The sequence below is a fragment of the Oncorhynchus keta genome, chromosome 33, assembly GCF_023373465.1.
Source record: "Oncorhynchus keta strain PuntledgeMale-10-30-2019 chromosome 33, Oket_V2, whole genome shotgun sequence".
Lineage (NCBI taxonomy): Eukaryota > Metazoa > Chordata > Actinopteri > Salmoniformes > Salmonidae > Oncorhynchus > Oncorhynchus keta.
The window spans coordinates 21,011,241-21,027,202 of NC_068453.1; the positions used below are offsets into that span (position 1 = coordinate 21,011,241).

At 47.5% G+C, this 15,962-nt stretch overlaps 1 protein-coding gene and 1 long non-coding RNA gene across 18 annotated transcripts in view; one reads left to right on the top strand and one right to left on the bottom strand.

Moving 5' to 3' along the window:
- LOC118380705 (inactive histone-lysine N-methyltransferase 2E-like) overlaps positions 1 to 15,962 on the bottom strand; it is a 48,640-nt gene that overhangs the window by 29,251 nt on the left and 3,427 nt on the right. For 7 of the 14 annotated variants that reach the window (XM_052492432.1, XM_052492431.1, XM_052492426.1 and 4 more), the window contains exons 2-5: positions 9,434 to 9,618; positions 3,582 to 3,696; positions 734 to 963; positions 358 to 512 (exon numbers count right to left, since the gene is read on the bottom strand). In XM_052492432.1, coding sequence (XP_052348392.1) covers positions 358 to 512; positions 734 to 963; positions 3,582 to 3,696; positions 9,434 to 9,504 — 571 coding nt within the window. In that variant the 5' untranslated portion in view covers positions 9,505 to 9,618. Of the gene's footprint in view, positions 1 to 357; positions 513 to 733; positions 964 to 3,581; positions 3,697 to 5,384; positions 5,495 to 9,433; positions 9,619 to 15,962 lie in introns of those variants that run through there. The other 7 variants (XM_052492433.1, XM_052492437.1, XM_052492430.1 and 4 more) reach the window with 4 other exon arrangements.
- LOC127914643 (uncharacterized) lies at positions 5,603 to 8,012 on the top strand. 4 transcript variants are annotated; one of them, XR_008089189.1, is made up of 4 exons: positions 5,624 to 6,745; positions 6,872 to 6,934; positions 7,120 to 7,245; positions 7,368 to 7,514. It is a non-coding gene; the product is annotated as an uncharacterized LOC127914643 (long non-coding RNA). The 4 variants fall into 4 exon arrangements; XR_008089186.1 differs by lacking the exon at positions 6,872 to 6,934 and having other exon boundaries at positions 5,603 to 6,745; XR_008089188.1 differs by lacking the exon at positions 7,368 to 7,514 and adding an exon at positions 7,866 to 8,012 and having other exon boundaries at positions 5,624 to 6,934.

The following is a 15,962-nucleotide window of genomic DNA, read 5'->3' on the forward strand; positions in this document are numbered from 1 at the left end:
AAGCACATTGGCACGGTACCGGTACCCCTGTATATAGCCTAGTTATTGTTATTTTATTGTGTTACTTTTATTACATTTTTTACTTTATTTCAGTAAATATTTTCTTCACTCTTTCTTGAACTGTATTGTTGGTTAAGGGCTTGTTAGTAAGCATTTCACATTAAGGTCTACACCTTGTGCATGTGACAAATAAAATGTGATTTGATTTGTGGCCTGGGTCTCTCCAGACCCACAGGGGGAAGAGGCTGCAGTAGTGAGCAGAGCAGCCTGACTTACACAGCCTTTATCACACTGCCATCTGATCTGAGAGCTGTTTATTGCAGCACACTGGGAGGGACTGGAAAAGGTATATCTCACCATCTCTCCACTCACCGGACATGTTCTCCCTCTTGCGGGTCTGCAGCACGATGGCCCGGTCTCTGTCCAGGATGCGCGGCTGGCAGCGCTCACACAGGTACGTCTCAGGAATGTGCTGCCTGTCGATCCCCATGCAGTCTATGTGCTGCCACACACTGAGAGAGAAGAGAGAGGAGAGGGCAGAGAGTCAGTAACAGCAGCCATTCACAGTGCATTAGGGGATCTCGAGAGGGGTCACTAATCCCAAAGAAAAGTTGAGATGAGACATGGACATCATTTGAAGGCTAGAATGTTCATAAATCACTGCTAGGACAGTTTGGACTCTGGTCTAAGTCACTGTGACCTGATAAAGGAGAGGGTCTATCCCAGTTCCTACCTGCACTTGTCGCAGCAGATCATGTAGCCGTCGTCGTGGGTGAAGCCACAGATGCAGCGGGTGATGTCGGCCCCGTAGCTGCCGTCCTCCGAGGTGCTGAGTGTGGTGCCCCTGGAAGCCTCGTCCTGCAGGCCCCCTGGCACAAACAGCCCCTCGCCCGGACGGATCAGCATGGAGGGGGGAGGGGAGGCCGGGGGTGTGGGCGGGGGTCGCGCCCCATAGTTGTGGTCCTGGGGAAGAGGACAGAAATGAGTTGAAGGAGACACATAAAAGCCACAAAATTAAAGAGAGTAGCACTATATATAAACTGCCAGTAAATTACCAACTTTTCAGCATCACTGTGACTTCTTCAGGATGACAACAGGTTTATACCAGAGAAAACTATCTATGGCGTTCCCTCATTCTCTATGGTTTATAGTATACAGTGGAGCAAAAAAAGTATTTAGTCAGCCACCAATTGTGCAAGTTCTCCCACTTAAAAAGATGAGAGGCCTGTAATTTTCATCATAGGTACACTTCAACTATGACAGACAAAATGAGGGGAAAAAAACAGAAAATTACATTGTAGGATTTTTAATGAATTTATTTGCAAATTATGGTGGAAAATAAGTATTTGGTCAATAAAAAAAAGTTAATCTCAATTTGTTATATATCCTTTGTTGGCAATGACAGAGGTCAAACGTTTTCTGTAAGTCTTCACAAGGTTTTCACACACTGTTGCTGGTATTTTGGCCCACTCCTCCATGCAGATCTCCTCTAGAGCAGTGATGTTTTGTGGCTGTTGCTGGGCAACACGGACTTTCAACTCCCCCCAAAGATTGTCTATGGGGTTGAGAACTGGAGACTGGCTAGGCCACTCCAGGACCTTGAAATGCTTCTTACGAAGCCACTCCGTTGTTGCCTGGGCGGTGTGTTTGGGATCATTGTCATGCTGAAAGACCCAGCCACGTTTCATCTTCAATGCCCTTGCTGATGGAAGGAGGTTTTCACTCAAAATCTCACTATACGTGGCCTGACATGTACTGACTTAAGCAGGGGGACACGTCTGGCACTGCAGGATTTGAGTCCCTGGCGGCGTAGTGTGTTACTGATGGTAGGCTTTGTTACTTTGGTCCCAGCTCTCTGCAGTTCATTCACTAGGTCCCCCCATGTGGTTCTGGGATTTTTGCTCACCGTTCTTGTGATCATTTTTGACCCCACGGGGTGAGATCTTGCGTGGAGCTCCAGATCGAGGGAGATCAGTGGTCTTGTATGTCTTCCATTTCCTAATAATTGCTCCCACAGTTGATTTCTTCAAACCAAGCTGCTTACCTATTGCAGATTCAGTCTTCCCAGCCTGGTGCAGGTCTACAATTTTGTTTCTGGTGTCCTTTGACAGCTCTTTGGTCTTGGCCATAGTGAAGTTTGGAGTGTGACTGTTTGAGGTTGTGGACAGGTGTCTTTTATACTGATAACAAGTTCAAACAGGTGCCATTAATACATGTAATGAGTGGAGGACAGAGGAGCCTCTTAAAGAAGAAGTTACAGGTCTGTGAGAGACAGAAATCTTGCTTGTTTGTAGGGGACCAAATACTTATTTTCCACCATAATTTGCAAATAAATTCATGAAAAAAATCCTACAATGTGATTTTCTGCATTTTCCCCCCTCATTTTGTCTGTCATAGTTGAAGTGTACCTATGATGAAAATTACAGGCTTCTCATCTTTTTAAGTGGGAGAACTTGCACAATTGGTGGCTGATTAAATACTTTTTGCCCCACTGTATGTCAAATTCTGATTCAACAACAGCAAACGGCCACTTATTTCCAATATGAATTGTGTTGAATTGGAATTTCCTTTTCGTTATTCACTAAGCAAAGACTGCATTGTGATTGACCCTAACCCATATCCAGTCTCCTCCCCCAGGTGAGTGAACTAGCCTGGAGGAAGCTAGCTACCCTAACTGATGATCAACCAGGAGGGAAAGAGTTCAGCTATATTAGGTCTGGTAGTGGGTGAGAGAGAAAGAGAACCAGAGAGAAGTATGCTATATAGCCAGTACTGTATGACAGTGTACCGTAGTGTCCTGTATGACAGTGTACTGTATTTTAGTGTACGGTAGTGTCAGTGTTTTGTATTATAGTATACGGTAGTGTCAGTGTTTTGTATTATAGTGTACGGTAGTGTCAGTGTTTTGTATTATAGTATACGGTAGTGTCAGTGTTTTGTATTATAGTATACGGTAGTGTCAGTGTTTTGTATTATAGTATACGGTAGTGTCAGTGTTTTGTATTATAGTATACGGTAGTGTCAGTGTTTTGTATTATAGTGTACGGTAGTGTCAGTGTCCTGTATTATAGTGTACGGTAGTGTCAGTGTCTTGTATTATAGTGTACGGTAGTGTCAGTGTTTTGTATTATAGTATACGGTAGTGTCAGTGTCCTGTATTATAGTGTACGGTAGTGTCAGTGTTTTGTATTATAGTATACGGTAGTGTCAGTGTTTTGTATTATAGTATACGGTAGTGTCAGTGTTTTGTATTATAGTGTACGGTAGTGTCAGTGTACTGTATTATAGTGTACGGTAGTGTCAGTGTCCTGTATTATAGTGTACGGTAGTGTCAGTGTCCTGTATTATAGTGTACGGTAGTGTCAGTGTCCTGTATTATAGTGTACGGTAGTGTCAGTGTACTGTATAGTGTACGGTAGTGTCCGTGTACTGTATAGTGTACGGTAGTGTCCGTGTACTGTATAGTGTACGGTAGTGTCCGTGTACTGTATAGTGTACGGTAGTGTCAGTGTCCTGTATTATAGTGTACGGTAGTGTAGTGGTGTGTACTGCAGTTTAGCGTTGAAGTGGAGTGTACTCACGGCGTAGGGCAGCCCAATGTAACTGTGGGAGTGGTGAGAGCTAATGCTGTAGATCTGGTGCGGGTAGCTGGATTTCTCCACCACCACAGGGCTGGCCTCTACCGATTCTGGTCTGCTGGACAGAGAGAGAGAAACAGAGTCAGGAGGGGGATCCCATTCACAATGTAACAAAGAAGAGAGATCTGTGTGATGTAAAATGAAAGATAAGACATACAAGAGGGACAGAAACAGTAAGAAGGGGGATTCCATTTACTACAGAGAGAGAGAAGACAGAGAGAAATGAAAGAGGGAGAGAAACAGGAGGGAGATGAGTGTAGTGTTAAACGACAGGTAGTGAGAAAAAGGGTAGAATAGGAGAGAGCGCAGAGAGAACCTCCTCATAAGCAGTGAGTGTTTCTACACCTGCATTGCTTGCTGTTTGGGGTTTTGGGCTGGGTTTCTGTACAGCACTTAGACATCAGCTGATGTAAGAAGGGCTTTATAAATACATTTGATTTGATTTGAGTGTATTGCTGTGCTTCATTGATTCTCCTCTTCTACTGGCTTAATGAAGAGTGTTTATTTGGGAGGGCTTTAGGGGTGCTGACAGTGGTTGTGACAGAGTGGAAGTTGCCTGCCCCTCATATCACCTCAGCTAACTGGACAGAGCGGATAGCAGGGCTAATAACTAAAATGGGGGGCTCAATCTCTCCACAATATTTAAACCTGAACCCCATTTCTGGAGGACACACACACACACACACACACAACATTGACACACGCAGAAACAATAACAGGCATTCACTTCCGCGAGATCATTTATCAAACTGGTAAATCCACTTTTATTCTATGACATTGCAGTGGTGCAGAGAAAGCCTGTCTGGCTGTTTGAACATGAAACCAAGGACATGGGGGTATGGTTAACTAGGCTACTTCTCACTGGCATTGAAGGAGGGAGGAGGGCTTCAAAAAGAAGACAAGTGGGATTGGCAAACGGACAATAGAGAGGAGATGGAGGAGGGAAGGAGAGAAGGAGAGTTGGGAGGAGTGGCACTGTCAGGAGAGAAAGAGACCAGTGACAGCCCAGGCAGTTGAGACTCCAGGCTGATGTCATGACAAATCAGAAGGCCAGCTGATGTTCCAACAACTAATACTGCAACTCCTACACACAGACAGCCTGTTGGTCAGTCATGAGGAAGAAACTCCACCAAATCCTCCCCTTCTCCTACAGGATAGTCCAGACAACTGCTACAAGGTCAAAGAGAGGGAGAGTGAAGGAGAGAGAATAGAGATGCCCCCAGGTGTATCCGAGGCTGGCTTAGCACATCCACAGTCATCTCAGAAGCAGAGGCTAAATGAAACCTTGACAAGGGGCCAACTGCCCTGCCAAGAAGTTTGGCTAACAATGCAGAGTACAAGAGAAAAGCCCACTAAACAAACTGGACAGCTTCAAAGGTACCGTGTTACAACATGTATACGTGGTCTGATGGTGTAGTAGAATGCTATATGGCTCAAACAGGCTATGTAGCATATTTGGACATCGAGTACTAGGAACAGCTGACACACAAACCCTAAATAATAAACAGAAAATATGTGAAACACCATACACACACACAGCCCCGCAGAAACAATTCCAGACAGTAACTGGAATACATGACAAGCCAGTAGCAGCACAGTAGGGTAGCAAAACTAGGCTACTCAAACGAATGGACGTGCCACGTGTCAGCATGTTAAAGTACAAACACACCTCTCCAATGCTCCAACCCTCCCTCTCCTTCTCTCTAGACACCCCATCCCTCCTAGGGTAAAGCAGCAGTACAGTACCTGGTGGAGGCAGTCTTTCACCCCTAGTCTCCCCGCGTGCTGCACACCACGACCTCTCAATGCTCGCTGTGCAGCACTTCCTTAAACATGGTATTGGCGCTCAAGCAGCAGGCGCTTTGTGTCAAAGTGAAAACGTAAGTGCCTGTAAAAAGGTCTAGGGGCGGGCCCCAGGGAACACACACACACACACACACACACACACACACACACACACACACACACACACACACACACACACACACACACACACACACACACACACACACACACACACACACACACACACACACACACACACACACACACACACACACTCCCCAGGGCAGAGAAGTAATCCAACCCAAGCCAAATCCAAATAAACTTTAAAGTAGGCTACTGAAAACTGTGTGAATGATTTACTTGGGTAAAAATATATACTTCATAATCGGGGATTTGCATGGATGCAGCATGCATCATTCAGTGGTGAGAGAGAACATTCATGTATTAAAATGAAATTAGTGATCGTATGAGGAGTCATTAAAATGGGTTTATTGTGTTTTCCTGGGGTAGTCCCTTTGGTGAGGGGGGGTGATGGAGAAGAGAACAGACATGTGATGAGCGAGTTTGTTTGATGGATGGCGAGGGGCCATGTTTGGTTTCAGTGTGAGTGGCCAAAGGGACTGAGACTGACTGCATCAATCACGTCTGTCTCATAGGAAGTCAGGGACGAAGACACAGAGTACATGATGCTATTGTCAAATCACAATCACACACGTCTAGGGGGAAGCTATGAGATGTGAGACACCGGGAGATTCAGAGAGCAGAGACATCAGAAAGAGACAGCAGAGATGGAACAGAGGTGTTAATTAAACAGACAGCTAGGCATGTGCTAATCATAGCTCCCAGCTCAAGAGAGAACTTAATATGGAGCAAGAGATCACACACACAGACAGACAGCGAGGGAGAGAGACAGGGAGAGAGAGACAGACACAGAGAGAGACACAGAGCGCACTCCTGCACAGCCAGCCAACACACACCACTGCATCTTTCAGAGGGAGGTGGAGAGGCAGTGACTGCTCGTCTGGGAGTAGTACTGCTGTTCCTAGGGTTAGCAAGTTAGCACACTAATGCTAACCTCTGTCCTGTGTTGAACACGAGGGCTTCGAAGAGCAACAAGGATCTGTGTCTTGTTTTATCAGTAGGGTAGAAGGAAGAGGGCTAGATGATAACTACCCTGGTCTGTGGGCACAGTGGAGGTAGGTAGTCCTGTGTGTGTTTTACAGACAGACAGCCATACTCTGTGCTCCCTCACAGTGGAGGTAGGTAGTCCTGTGTGTGTTTTACAGACAGACAGCCATACTCTGTGCTCCCTCACAGTGGAGGTAGGTAGTCCTGTGTGTGTTTTACAGACAGACAGCCATACCCTGTGCTCCCTCACAGTGGAGGTATGTAGTCCTGTGTGTGTTTTACAGACAGACAGCCATACTCTGTGCTCCCTCACAGTGGAGGTAGGTAGTCCTGTGTGTGTTTTACAGACAGACAGCCATACTCTGTGCTCCCTCACAGTGGAGGTAGGTAGTCCTGTGTGTGTTTTACAGACAGACAGCCATACTCTGTGCTCCCTCACAGTAGAGGTAGGTAGTCCTGTGTGTTTTACAGACAGACAGCCATACTCTGTGCTCCCTCACAGTGGAGGTAGGTAGTCCTGTGTGTTTTACAGACAGACAGCCATACTCTGTGCTCCCTCACAGTGGAGGTAGGTAGTCCTGTGTGTGTTTTACAGACAGACAGCCATACTCTGTGCTCCCTCACAGTGGAGGTAGGTAGTCCTGTGTGTGTTTTACAGACAGACAGCCATACTCTGTGCTCCCTCACAGTGGAGGTAGGTAGTCCTGTGTGTTTTACAGGCAGACAGCCATACTCTGTGATCCCTCACAGTGGAGGTAGGTAGTCCTGTGTGTTTTACAGGCAGACAGCCATACTCTGTGCTCCCTCACAGTGGAGGTAGGTAGTCCTGTGTGTGTTTTACAGACAGACAGCCATACTCTGTGCTCCCTCACAGTGGAGGTAGGTAGTCCTGTGTGTGTTTTACAGACAGACAGCCATACTCTGTGCTCCCTCACAGTGGAGGTAGGTAGTCCTGTGTGTGTTTTACAGACAGACAGCCATACTCTGTGCTCCCTCACAGTGGAGGTAGGTAGTCCTGTGTGTGTTTTACAGACAGACAGCCATACTCTGTGCTCCCTCACAGTGGAGGTAGGTAGTCCTGTGTGTGTTTTACAGACAGACAGCCATACTCTGTGCTCCCTCACAGTGGAGGTAGGTAGTCCTGTGTGTTTTACAGGCAGACAGCCATACTCTGTGATCCCTCACAGTGGAGGTAGGTAGTCCTGTGTGTTTTACAGGCAGACAGCCATACTCTGTGCTCCCTCACAGTAGAGGTAGGTAGTCCTGTGTGTTTTACAGGCAGACAGCCATACTCTGTGCTCCCTCACAGTGGAGGTAGGTAGTCCTGTGTGTGTTTTACAGACAGACAGCCATACTCTGTGCTCCCTCACAGTGGAGGTAGGTAGTCCTGTGTGTGTTTTACAGACAGACAGCCATACTCTGTGCTCCCTCACAGTGGAGGTAGGTAGTCCTGTGTGTGTTTTACAGACAGACAGCCATACTCTGTGCTCCCTCACAGTGGAGGTAGGTAGTCCTGTGTGTTTTACAGGCAGACAGCCATACTCTGTGATCCCTCACAGTGGAGGTAGGTGGACACCGATTTGGATTTAAAAATGCTTTTTTTTACACTTAATTAAACGAGGCAAGTCGGTTAAGAACACATTCTTACTCTCAATGACGGCCTAGGAAAGTGGGTTAACTGCCTCGTTCAGGGGCAGAATGACAGATTTTTACCTTGTCAGCTCGGGGATTCAATCTTGCAACCTTACAGTTAACTAGTCCAACGCTCTAACCACCTGATTACATTGCACTCCACGAGAAGCCTGCCTGTTACGCAAATGCAGTAAGAAGCCACAGTAAGTTGCTAGCTAGCATTAAACTTAATCAATCATAATCACTAGTTATAACTACACATGGTTGATGATATTACTAGTTTATCTAGCCTGTCCAGCGTTGCATATAAATCGATGCAGTGCGCATTTGCGAAAAAGGACCGTCGTTGCTCCAACGTGTACCTAACATAAACACCAATGCCTTTCTTTAAATCAATACACAGAAGTATATATTTTTAAACCTGCATATTTAGCTAAAAGAATTCCTGGTTAGCAGGCAATATTAACCAGGTGAAATTGTTACTTCTCTTGCGTTCATTGCATGCAGAGTCAGGGTATATGCAACAGTTTGGGCTGCCTGAACGCGACGGGAACCATTTAAACGCCTTAACCACAAGAGGGCCACCTGTCATTCAGCCCGGTGACCATGGCAATGGCTCCTGTGCAGTGCGGAAGGGAGACATTGGGGAGGTTTCTATGGCAACCAGCTGTGGCCGCCTGCAACAGCTCAAGGCTGGGGGAGTGACACGGCCCCATTTAAAGAGACAAGCCCTCTAAAAGCAGACCTTTATGTTCTTCAACCACAGGAGCACAGAGGATGTCTCTCTTATTTGTCTATAATCTTTGCCAGTATCCCTGAGGAGAGTATAGGGAATACTGTGAGGAGGGTGGTATGTTGTTGCCATGGCGACATGCTCCACTTCCCTAACAAGGTGCACAGTGATTGACCAGGCCTGTCCCTTACAGTAGACAGCAGGGCTATGGAGCCCCTCAGCAGGGCTAGAGAGAGACACAGAAAGAGAGAGACACAGAGAGCTTTAGGCTGTAAGGGGGAGATATGGTCGACAGACACAGACAGATGACAGGCCCAATTAAAGTGAATGAGGAAGCTGGGGAGAAAGGATGAAATAAAAAGAGAGAGCGGGTGAGAAAGAGATGCGAGGGGGGATGACAGCAGCAGACAATGGAGGAGAGGCAGAGAATGAGTGAAAAGGAGAATCGAGAGAGTAAGAGAAGGGTGAGATGAATCATGAGATGGTGGGTTGGGCCTGAAGACGTTGGTATACTCACTCTGAGCCTGCAGCCATTTTCAGGTATGAGGTGTCTGCTGTGTCCACCCCTACAGGGATCACTATGCTCATGACGTTCTTTGCTGATCAATTCTTGTCCTACTGAGTCCAGAGCATGGGAGTCCAAAACACTGAGGCATGCCAGCCACAGCACTCATTGCAGACATCTAAGTGCATCCACAAGGCCTGACAACACACAAAGGGAGAGAGAAAGACAAGGTAGTTAGCATGGTCAAAAAGGGGCAGTCACCTATCTGAAACTTGGGTATTTCCAGGAATCACCATGATTCATAAATTCAACTGTGTGAGATGTAGGTACTAGCTAACTGCTAGTAACACAGAAAATAAACCGCACGATAGGAATTTCCCTAGTAAAGCTCTCAAAGAGAACCCTCGCCCACCTCACTGGCTACCTGAGACATTCATGGATGCAAGGGGGAAGAGAAGCTATAGTAAGGTGATGCCTGATGTCGGTAAACTGGTCAAACGCGACCTCTTCACAGACTGCCAGGAATGCAGGATGCTGCGGTGGCAGTGTTCCACCACAAGGAGGTGTGAGAGATCACAGAGCTCTGACTGGCGGCCATTAATGGAGGAGGAGAAAGAAAAAACGCAACACAGAGACCATCTTTTCGTCGAGCAGGACTGTTCTATTGAGCAGAACAGCGTACACACACACACTCTCGCTCTCTAAAAGGAACACACACACACACAGACGCATAATCCTTTAACGCTGTAATTAGAGCTGTCACAAGCCCCTGGCTGTCTGGATGTGAAAGCCAGTGTTAAATAGGCATCTTGTCTCACTCTCCCCCTCTCACACTGTTTGTTCAGCATTGCAGGTGGACAGAAGATGCATAGAAAGACTAAGTCAATAATGAACTTCATTAGGTGTCAGACAGACTGCAGCCTCTCTCTGATGAAGAGAGAAGTAGGACGAGGGACTAATGGTAGGTTGACAGACAGAGGTAGCCACTCCCGCTAACAGGCAATAACACTGCTACGTACATAGATTAAATAGACCTGTCCCAATTAGCCAAAATACAAACAAACAGTGGGTGGTAATGTACAGGCTATTATAGCTTATAGCCTACGTAATGCAATGCATGTGTCCAGACAGGGGCATATGGGCTGGCCCTGATACTGAGAGCACAGCGTTGTTGATAAATGGGATTAGTGGGAGGGACACATGCCAAGACAAAATAGGCTGGAGTTCACACCTTTGTGTGTGTACCAGCCCAGGCATCCAGCAGAGAGGGCTCATCTCTGACACACTGCTATACAAATCTAGACATTTCAGGTTTACTAGACCGCCAAAACATTTTTAAAGTCCCTTTAAACAGCAGGGCCCATATCACAGCACAGCTTTGTGTGGCTCAATTAACAATAGAAACCAATTGTTGCTGGAGCATTTCCCCGTAACAGGGCACTTAGCCAGACCACTGAAATGACATAAAACCTTTTTGTGTTATCTCAAAGGCTCAGTATGTTTTGGTGTAGTAAAAATCCCCTCCTTCGGAAACAGGCCGTCTGTTTCCAAACGTTTTGCTGTGATCTTCTCTGCCTGTCTAAGGGAATCCTGCCGTCACTGCTCAGGAATGCACACACACACACACAGATAACCCAAACCCCCTCCCCTTCTAGACCCTTGCACACATTCCTTTGCTGGGAGGCACCCAGGGGCGCGCATACACACACGGCACCAGGGCCAGACACATTCAAGACACACAAAAGGGGGGTTGGAAAAAAGGCTAACGAGTACAGTACAGCATTCCTGACTAAATCTGAGCGCTGTGACTGGCTCCGACGCTCCTCCCACTTCCTCTAGCGGAGCCGTCTGTCACACGGGACCAACATGCCAAAAAAAGCAGAGGAAAAAGACAAACACTCCCTCACTCTTTCTCCACCTCGCTCCCTCTCGCTGTGCCCCATCCACCCCACCCGGATGTCTCTCTCCTCTTCCCAAATAAACCTCAGAGCATGGAAGGGAAGGGGAGTGCCGCAGACAGGGCTCCTAATTACAAAGAGTCTGGAAGAGAGAAACAGAGCATGGTGAAGAAGGGGAAAGGCGGAGGGAGAGTACAGGAGGGAAAGGGGGAGAGAAAGATGAAGCAAAAAATGTTGATGGCAGAACACTAGCTAGTCAAGCGAGGAGGAAAGCTGTGGTGCTTTTGTCCCCCACTCCCCCTTTCGTTCTGTCTGATGTTCTCTCATCACAGATCTCACAGCGCTGCAGGGAGCGTTCCAAATTATCCATTTACCCTCTGTTTGGGAGAGGGGTGGGGGAGGCACCCAAACTCCTGTATGGGCACTAGGGTTCCTCTAGCACAGACACAGCAGCCTTCTGAGACTACGTGTGAGAGTAGAGCAGAGACTAGAGCTGAGCCCACTCTCCCCCCTCTTCTCATTTGCCCTCCTCACTTTCCCAATCCCCCCTCCTCACCAAGGCCACAGTCACGTCATTGTGTGGGGGAATAACTTTTCTTTTCAGACAGACCAGTCACTGAACTGCATTCAGCAGGGAAAACACACACACACAAGCACACTCGTGCTAGGCTCGTTGGAGCCACTGTATGTCAGAGCTTGTTTTCATTGAGGCCCTTTGGGCCAAGTCTCAGTATTTGATTTTGAGCCGGGAGAAGAGAACGATGGACATAAAGACGGGCATCTAACGGACGCCGCGCTCCTCCTTCCCTCTATGATCCCAACAGAGCAGACCATCCTCATAGGCTGAGTCATCGCAGCAGCCAGCCATGAGCGCACACACCAAAATAAAGACACTCCTATACACTGGAAAAAGACACCATCAGAATGTCACAACCCTGCCTTTCACAGTGCCCAAACAGGGCTACTCTCTGCATCAGCTGTCCTAGACACCATCAGAATGTCACAACCCTGCCTTTCACAGTGCCCAAACAGGGCTACTCTCTGCATCAGCTGTCCTAGACACCATCAGAATGTCACAACCCTGCCTTTCACAGTGCCCAAACAGGGCTACTCTCTGCATCAGCTGTCCTAGACACCATCAGAATGTCACAACCCTGCCTTTCACAGTGCCCAAACAGGGCTACTCTCTGCATCAGCTGTCCTAGACACCATCAGCATGTCACAACCCTGCCTTTCACAGTGCCCAAACAGGGCTACTCTCTGCATGAGCTGTCCTGTCCTTCATTAATCACTGTGCCCAAGCTGCCAGGGCTCCCTCTGTACTTTACTTCTGAAGGTGAAGCCATACATCAATAATACAGGACATTCGAGTTGTAGGCCTACATTGTGTGTATGCGTGTGTTAGAGATTGGGTGCCACCAGTGGCGAGTAGATAAGTTCTACTGTGATGTTTAACATTGACCACCTATCGCGCAGCAGCAAACTGCACTGTGTCCAGACCCAGTAAAAGGCATTGGAGAGAGAATGATGTTGCCTTGTCCACATCCACACTCTGCAGAGTACACTAACCAGCAGACAATGGCCCCAGGCCAGCACTCTCTATGTGTGTGAGAGAGTGAGTGAGAGACAGTGGGCCCTAGAGGCTACTCTATACACATCAGCCTACACACTTTGGGCTTGTACCCTGTCAAACGGACACACACACAGAGGGTAAATGAGGGATGTTCAAAAACAGGGATTTTTGCATCTCCCATCTCAGGTGCAGGGTACAGCCACCCAGCCAGGGTTTCCAGTGCAGTACAGCCAGGTTCTGACAGCTGGTCTGGGGCAGCCCTGTTCTGGCCTACTCTCCCTCAGTACACCCTCCTCTCCTTAGCACAGCACAGCACAGCACCATTTGACATTCTTAAATTTGATAAGGATGACCGATGACAAACAAAATCATTGATTTGCATCAAGCTCGCCTGACAACCCGTCTTGTCTATATTAGGAAAGAAAGGTCAACTGCTCAAACCAAACAAAAGTCAGACTTTTAGGCTCAAATCTAGCTTTTCTGTGCCTGGTGTTAATCGTAGGCCTAGGTTTTTTTGCCCATATTGTGCAGCCCTACGTGGCAGTGTTGCAATTATGTCAAATGAGTGCAAGAAATGCAGAAATTATTTTTGGATGAGGTTGAAAACAGTATAAAACAATCCGAATAGAGAAAGACTCAATGAAATCACCCTAGGGCCTTGCACTACTCATAAAGCTTATGTACAACATTTATTTAAAAAAACATGAAATACCATAATAAAAAAGGGGGAAAATAAAGTGATATGATATGATCAATTTCTCACCTGGCTCGCACTGGCGTTATATCACCAACCACTACATTCACCCTCGCCTCCACTGAGTCTGCCCAGTACCCAGCGTGCCTTGCACTAAGTAAGTAGCGTTAGCATGTAGCACAGCAACAGGAAGTGGGCAAGGCTATGGAAGTATCAGGATTGCTGTTGCAGCAGTCCCAGCCCAGGGGCACCTATTTGGGAGGTAGTCTAACTAGCGAAAGGCCCATTTAACAAGGGATCCTTTACAGCCAACCAGCACCGCAAAAAAAACAGGTTACCTGAACCCTGTCTCCCTCTCGTGTGTGACCTATGCGACTGTGCTGGGCCTCAGAGCAAGGTAAGCCTCCTATGAGCTACTAAAGTCCTGACTCTAGCTCTACACAGAAAGGGAGGACACTGGAAGCTTAGAACCACAGAGCCAGGCAGCCCCACAGGGTAAAACTACCCAGGCTGGCAGTGTACTGTTGTCAGCCAGCTATATCTATACAGATGATACAGTTTCAGGATGGAGTCTGTTATTCTCCAGGGACAGAGGGAACAACACAAACAGCACTCTTTATAGTAGAGGACGAGGCAGGCAGAGAGGAAGTCAATAGATTCTCACCAGCTCAATTGAGCTATGGCCTTCTTCTGTCCTACCCAGCACTGCGTTCGATACAGCAGACTAGCAGTTAACATCCTGTTTTGTGAACTCCTTCACTTCCCTGTGGCCCACTGTCCTGGCTATTGGCCGCTCGAAAAGCCTTCATAGCTTCTCTTATTGAGCCCTTCATGGATGTGTGTGTGCGCCTGGGGTTGAGGTGAAAGGAAAGGTGTCACCCGAGACAGTAGCGAGAGCTCCCTGCCACGCACTCCTCTGTCCCCCAGGGGGGAGTGGCAGGCAGGCCACTCTCTCTGTCAACACAGCCAGAGAAGGCAGTGTGAGTCAGTGTGAGGCTATTTGAATACGGCACAGTTAGGGAGACTTTTAGAATGCTATGAGACCGTGACATGGTTACAGTAGCATGACTGCCACGAAGCAAGAAGTGCTCCAGCCCCGTGCATGGCATCTAGCACCAGGACAGAGGCCACTGTCGCTTTAAGAGGAAGAAGAGGTAGGTGACTGGGGATAGTGTATTATATATCAGCTTCTGATTAGACACAGCAGGACCGCTCTCATCCAGTATTTATAACACGTCCACACAAAATGGATACATTTTTGCTGTATTCAGAGGCCAGCATCGAGGGAAACAGTTGTTTTTTTACTGTGCCAGCTACATCCAAACACACAGGCCTCGTTCCTTGTCAGATGATTCCAGCCTGCAGCGGTTCAAACCGGTGTCTATTTTACTTATCGGCAGAGGCCCACGTCTCCCAGGGCCTCTCTGCATCTAGGTCTCCACTGCATGAGTGATATCACAAACGTATCATGACATCATTCATTTGGTGGAGGATGAATCACACTATGCAAAGATAAGCTGTGGAGCAGTGTACAGCAGTCTGAAGCCTTACTTTACCCCCACTGTTGACAGGCATTTGTGAAACAAGCACCCGTGTCAGTGAAACGAAAGATCAGGAGTCACAAGCAAATGCGTGCCTGTATCAGAGTGTCAGTCAGTCAGCTGCGGTAGCGACGATAGCCTACACAGCCCTCTCACTAGGCTCCTCTAGAGAAAGAGAGCAGCTGCACAGCCTCACTGTGGGGAAAACTGAAAACACCTCTGCATCCAATGATATGTCCTCTTGCCATCAAATGGCAGAGGGGGAATTAACATAACCCTCACCTCATAAGGACACAGAAGACTAATTAGTACAGTCTTGGAGAACCAAAACAGAATAGATTAATGGCAACCTCTCTCGGCAGCCACCATCCAAGATGGCCACAAATCCGGATAATTTTCTGTTCGCTTAAGGAGGAGTCTCTTCTTACATGGCTATGGCAACATGGGGTCATGAGGAGAAAAAAAAACACTGGGCGACTGTCTCAAACTGGCATTTGGACAGAGTCTGCCAAAGTTTGCACCACAGAGAAGTATCCAGCATCTTCGGTTTGTCTCACAGGCCAGCAGAGAGGAGGGAATGGAGCGGTGTAGAGCTGCCTGCCTCACACCATCCCAAAGCTAGAGCCACCATCAGGGGACGGAGCCATACTACTGTGAATGGGGCCTGGGCCGATGGAAAAATGTCACAACACATGAAAGGAAAGACATTCACTGTCAGAAGATTGTTTGGGCAAAGTGGAGTCATGTGTGCATGTGTGAAGTGTAGCCAGGCTAGTTTAAAAAGCCTTGTTGGGGGACTTGGGTTCTTGTAATTTCTATTAGGAGTGATATAGAG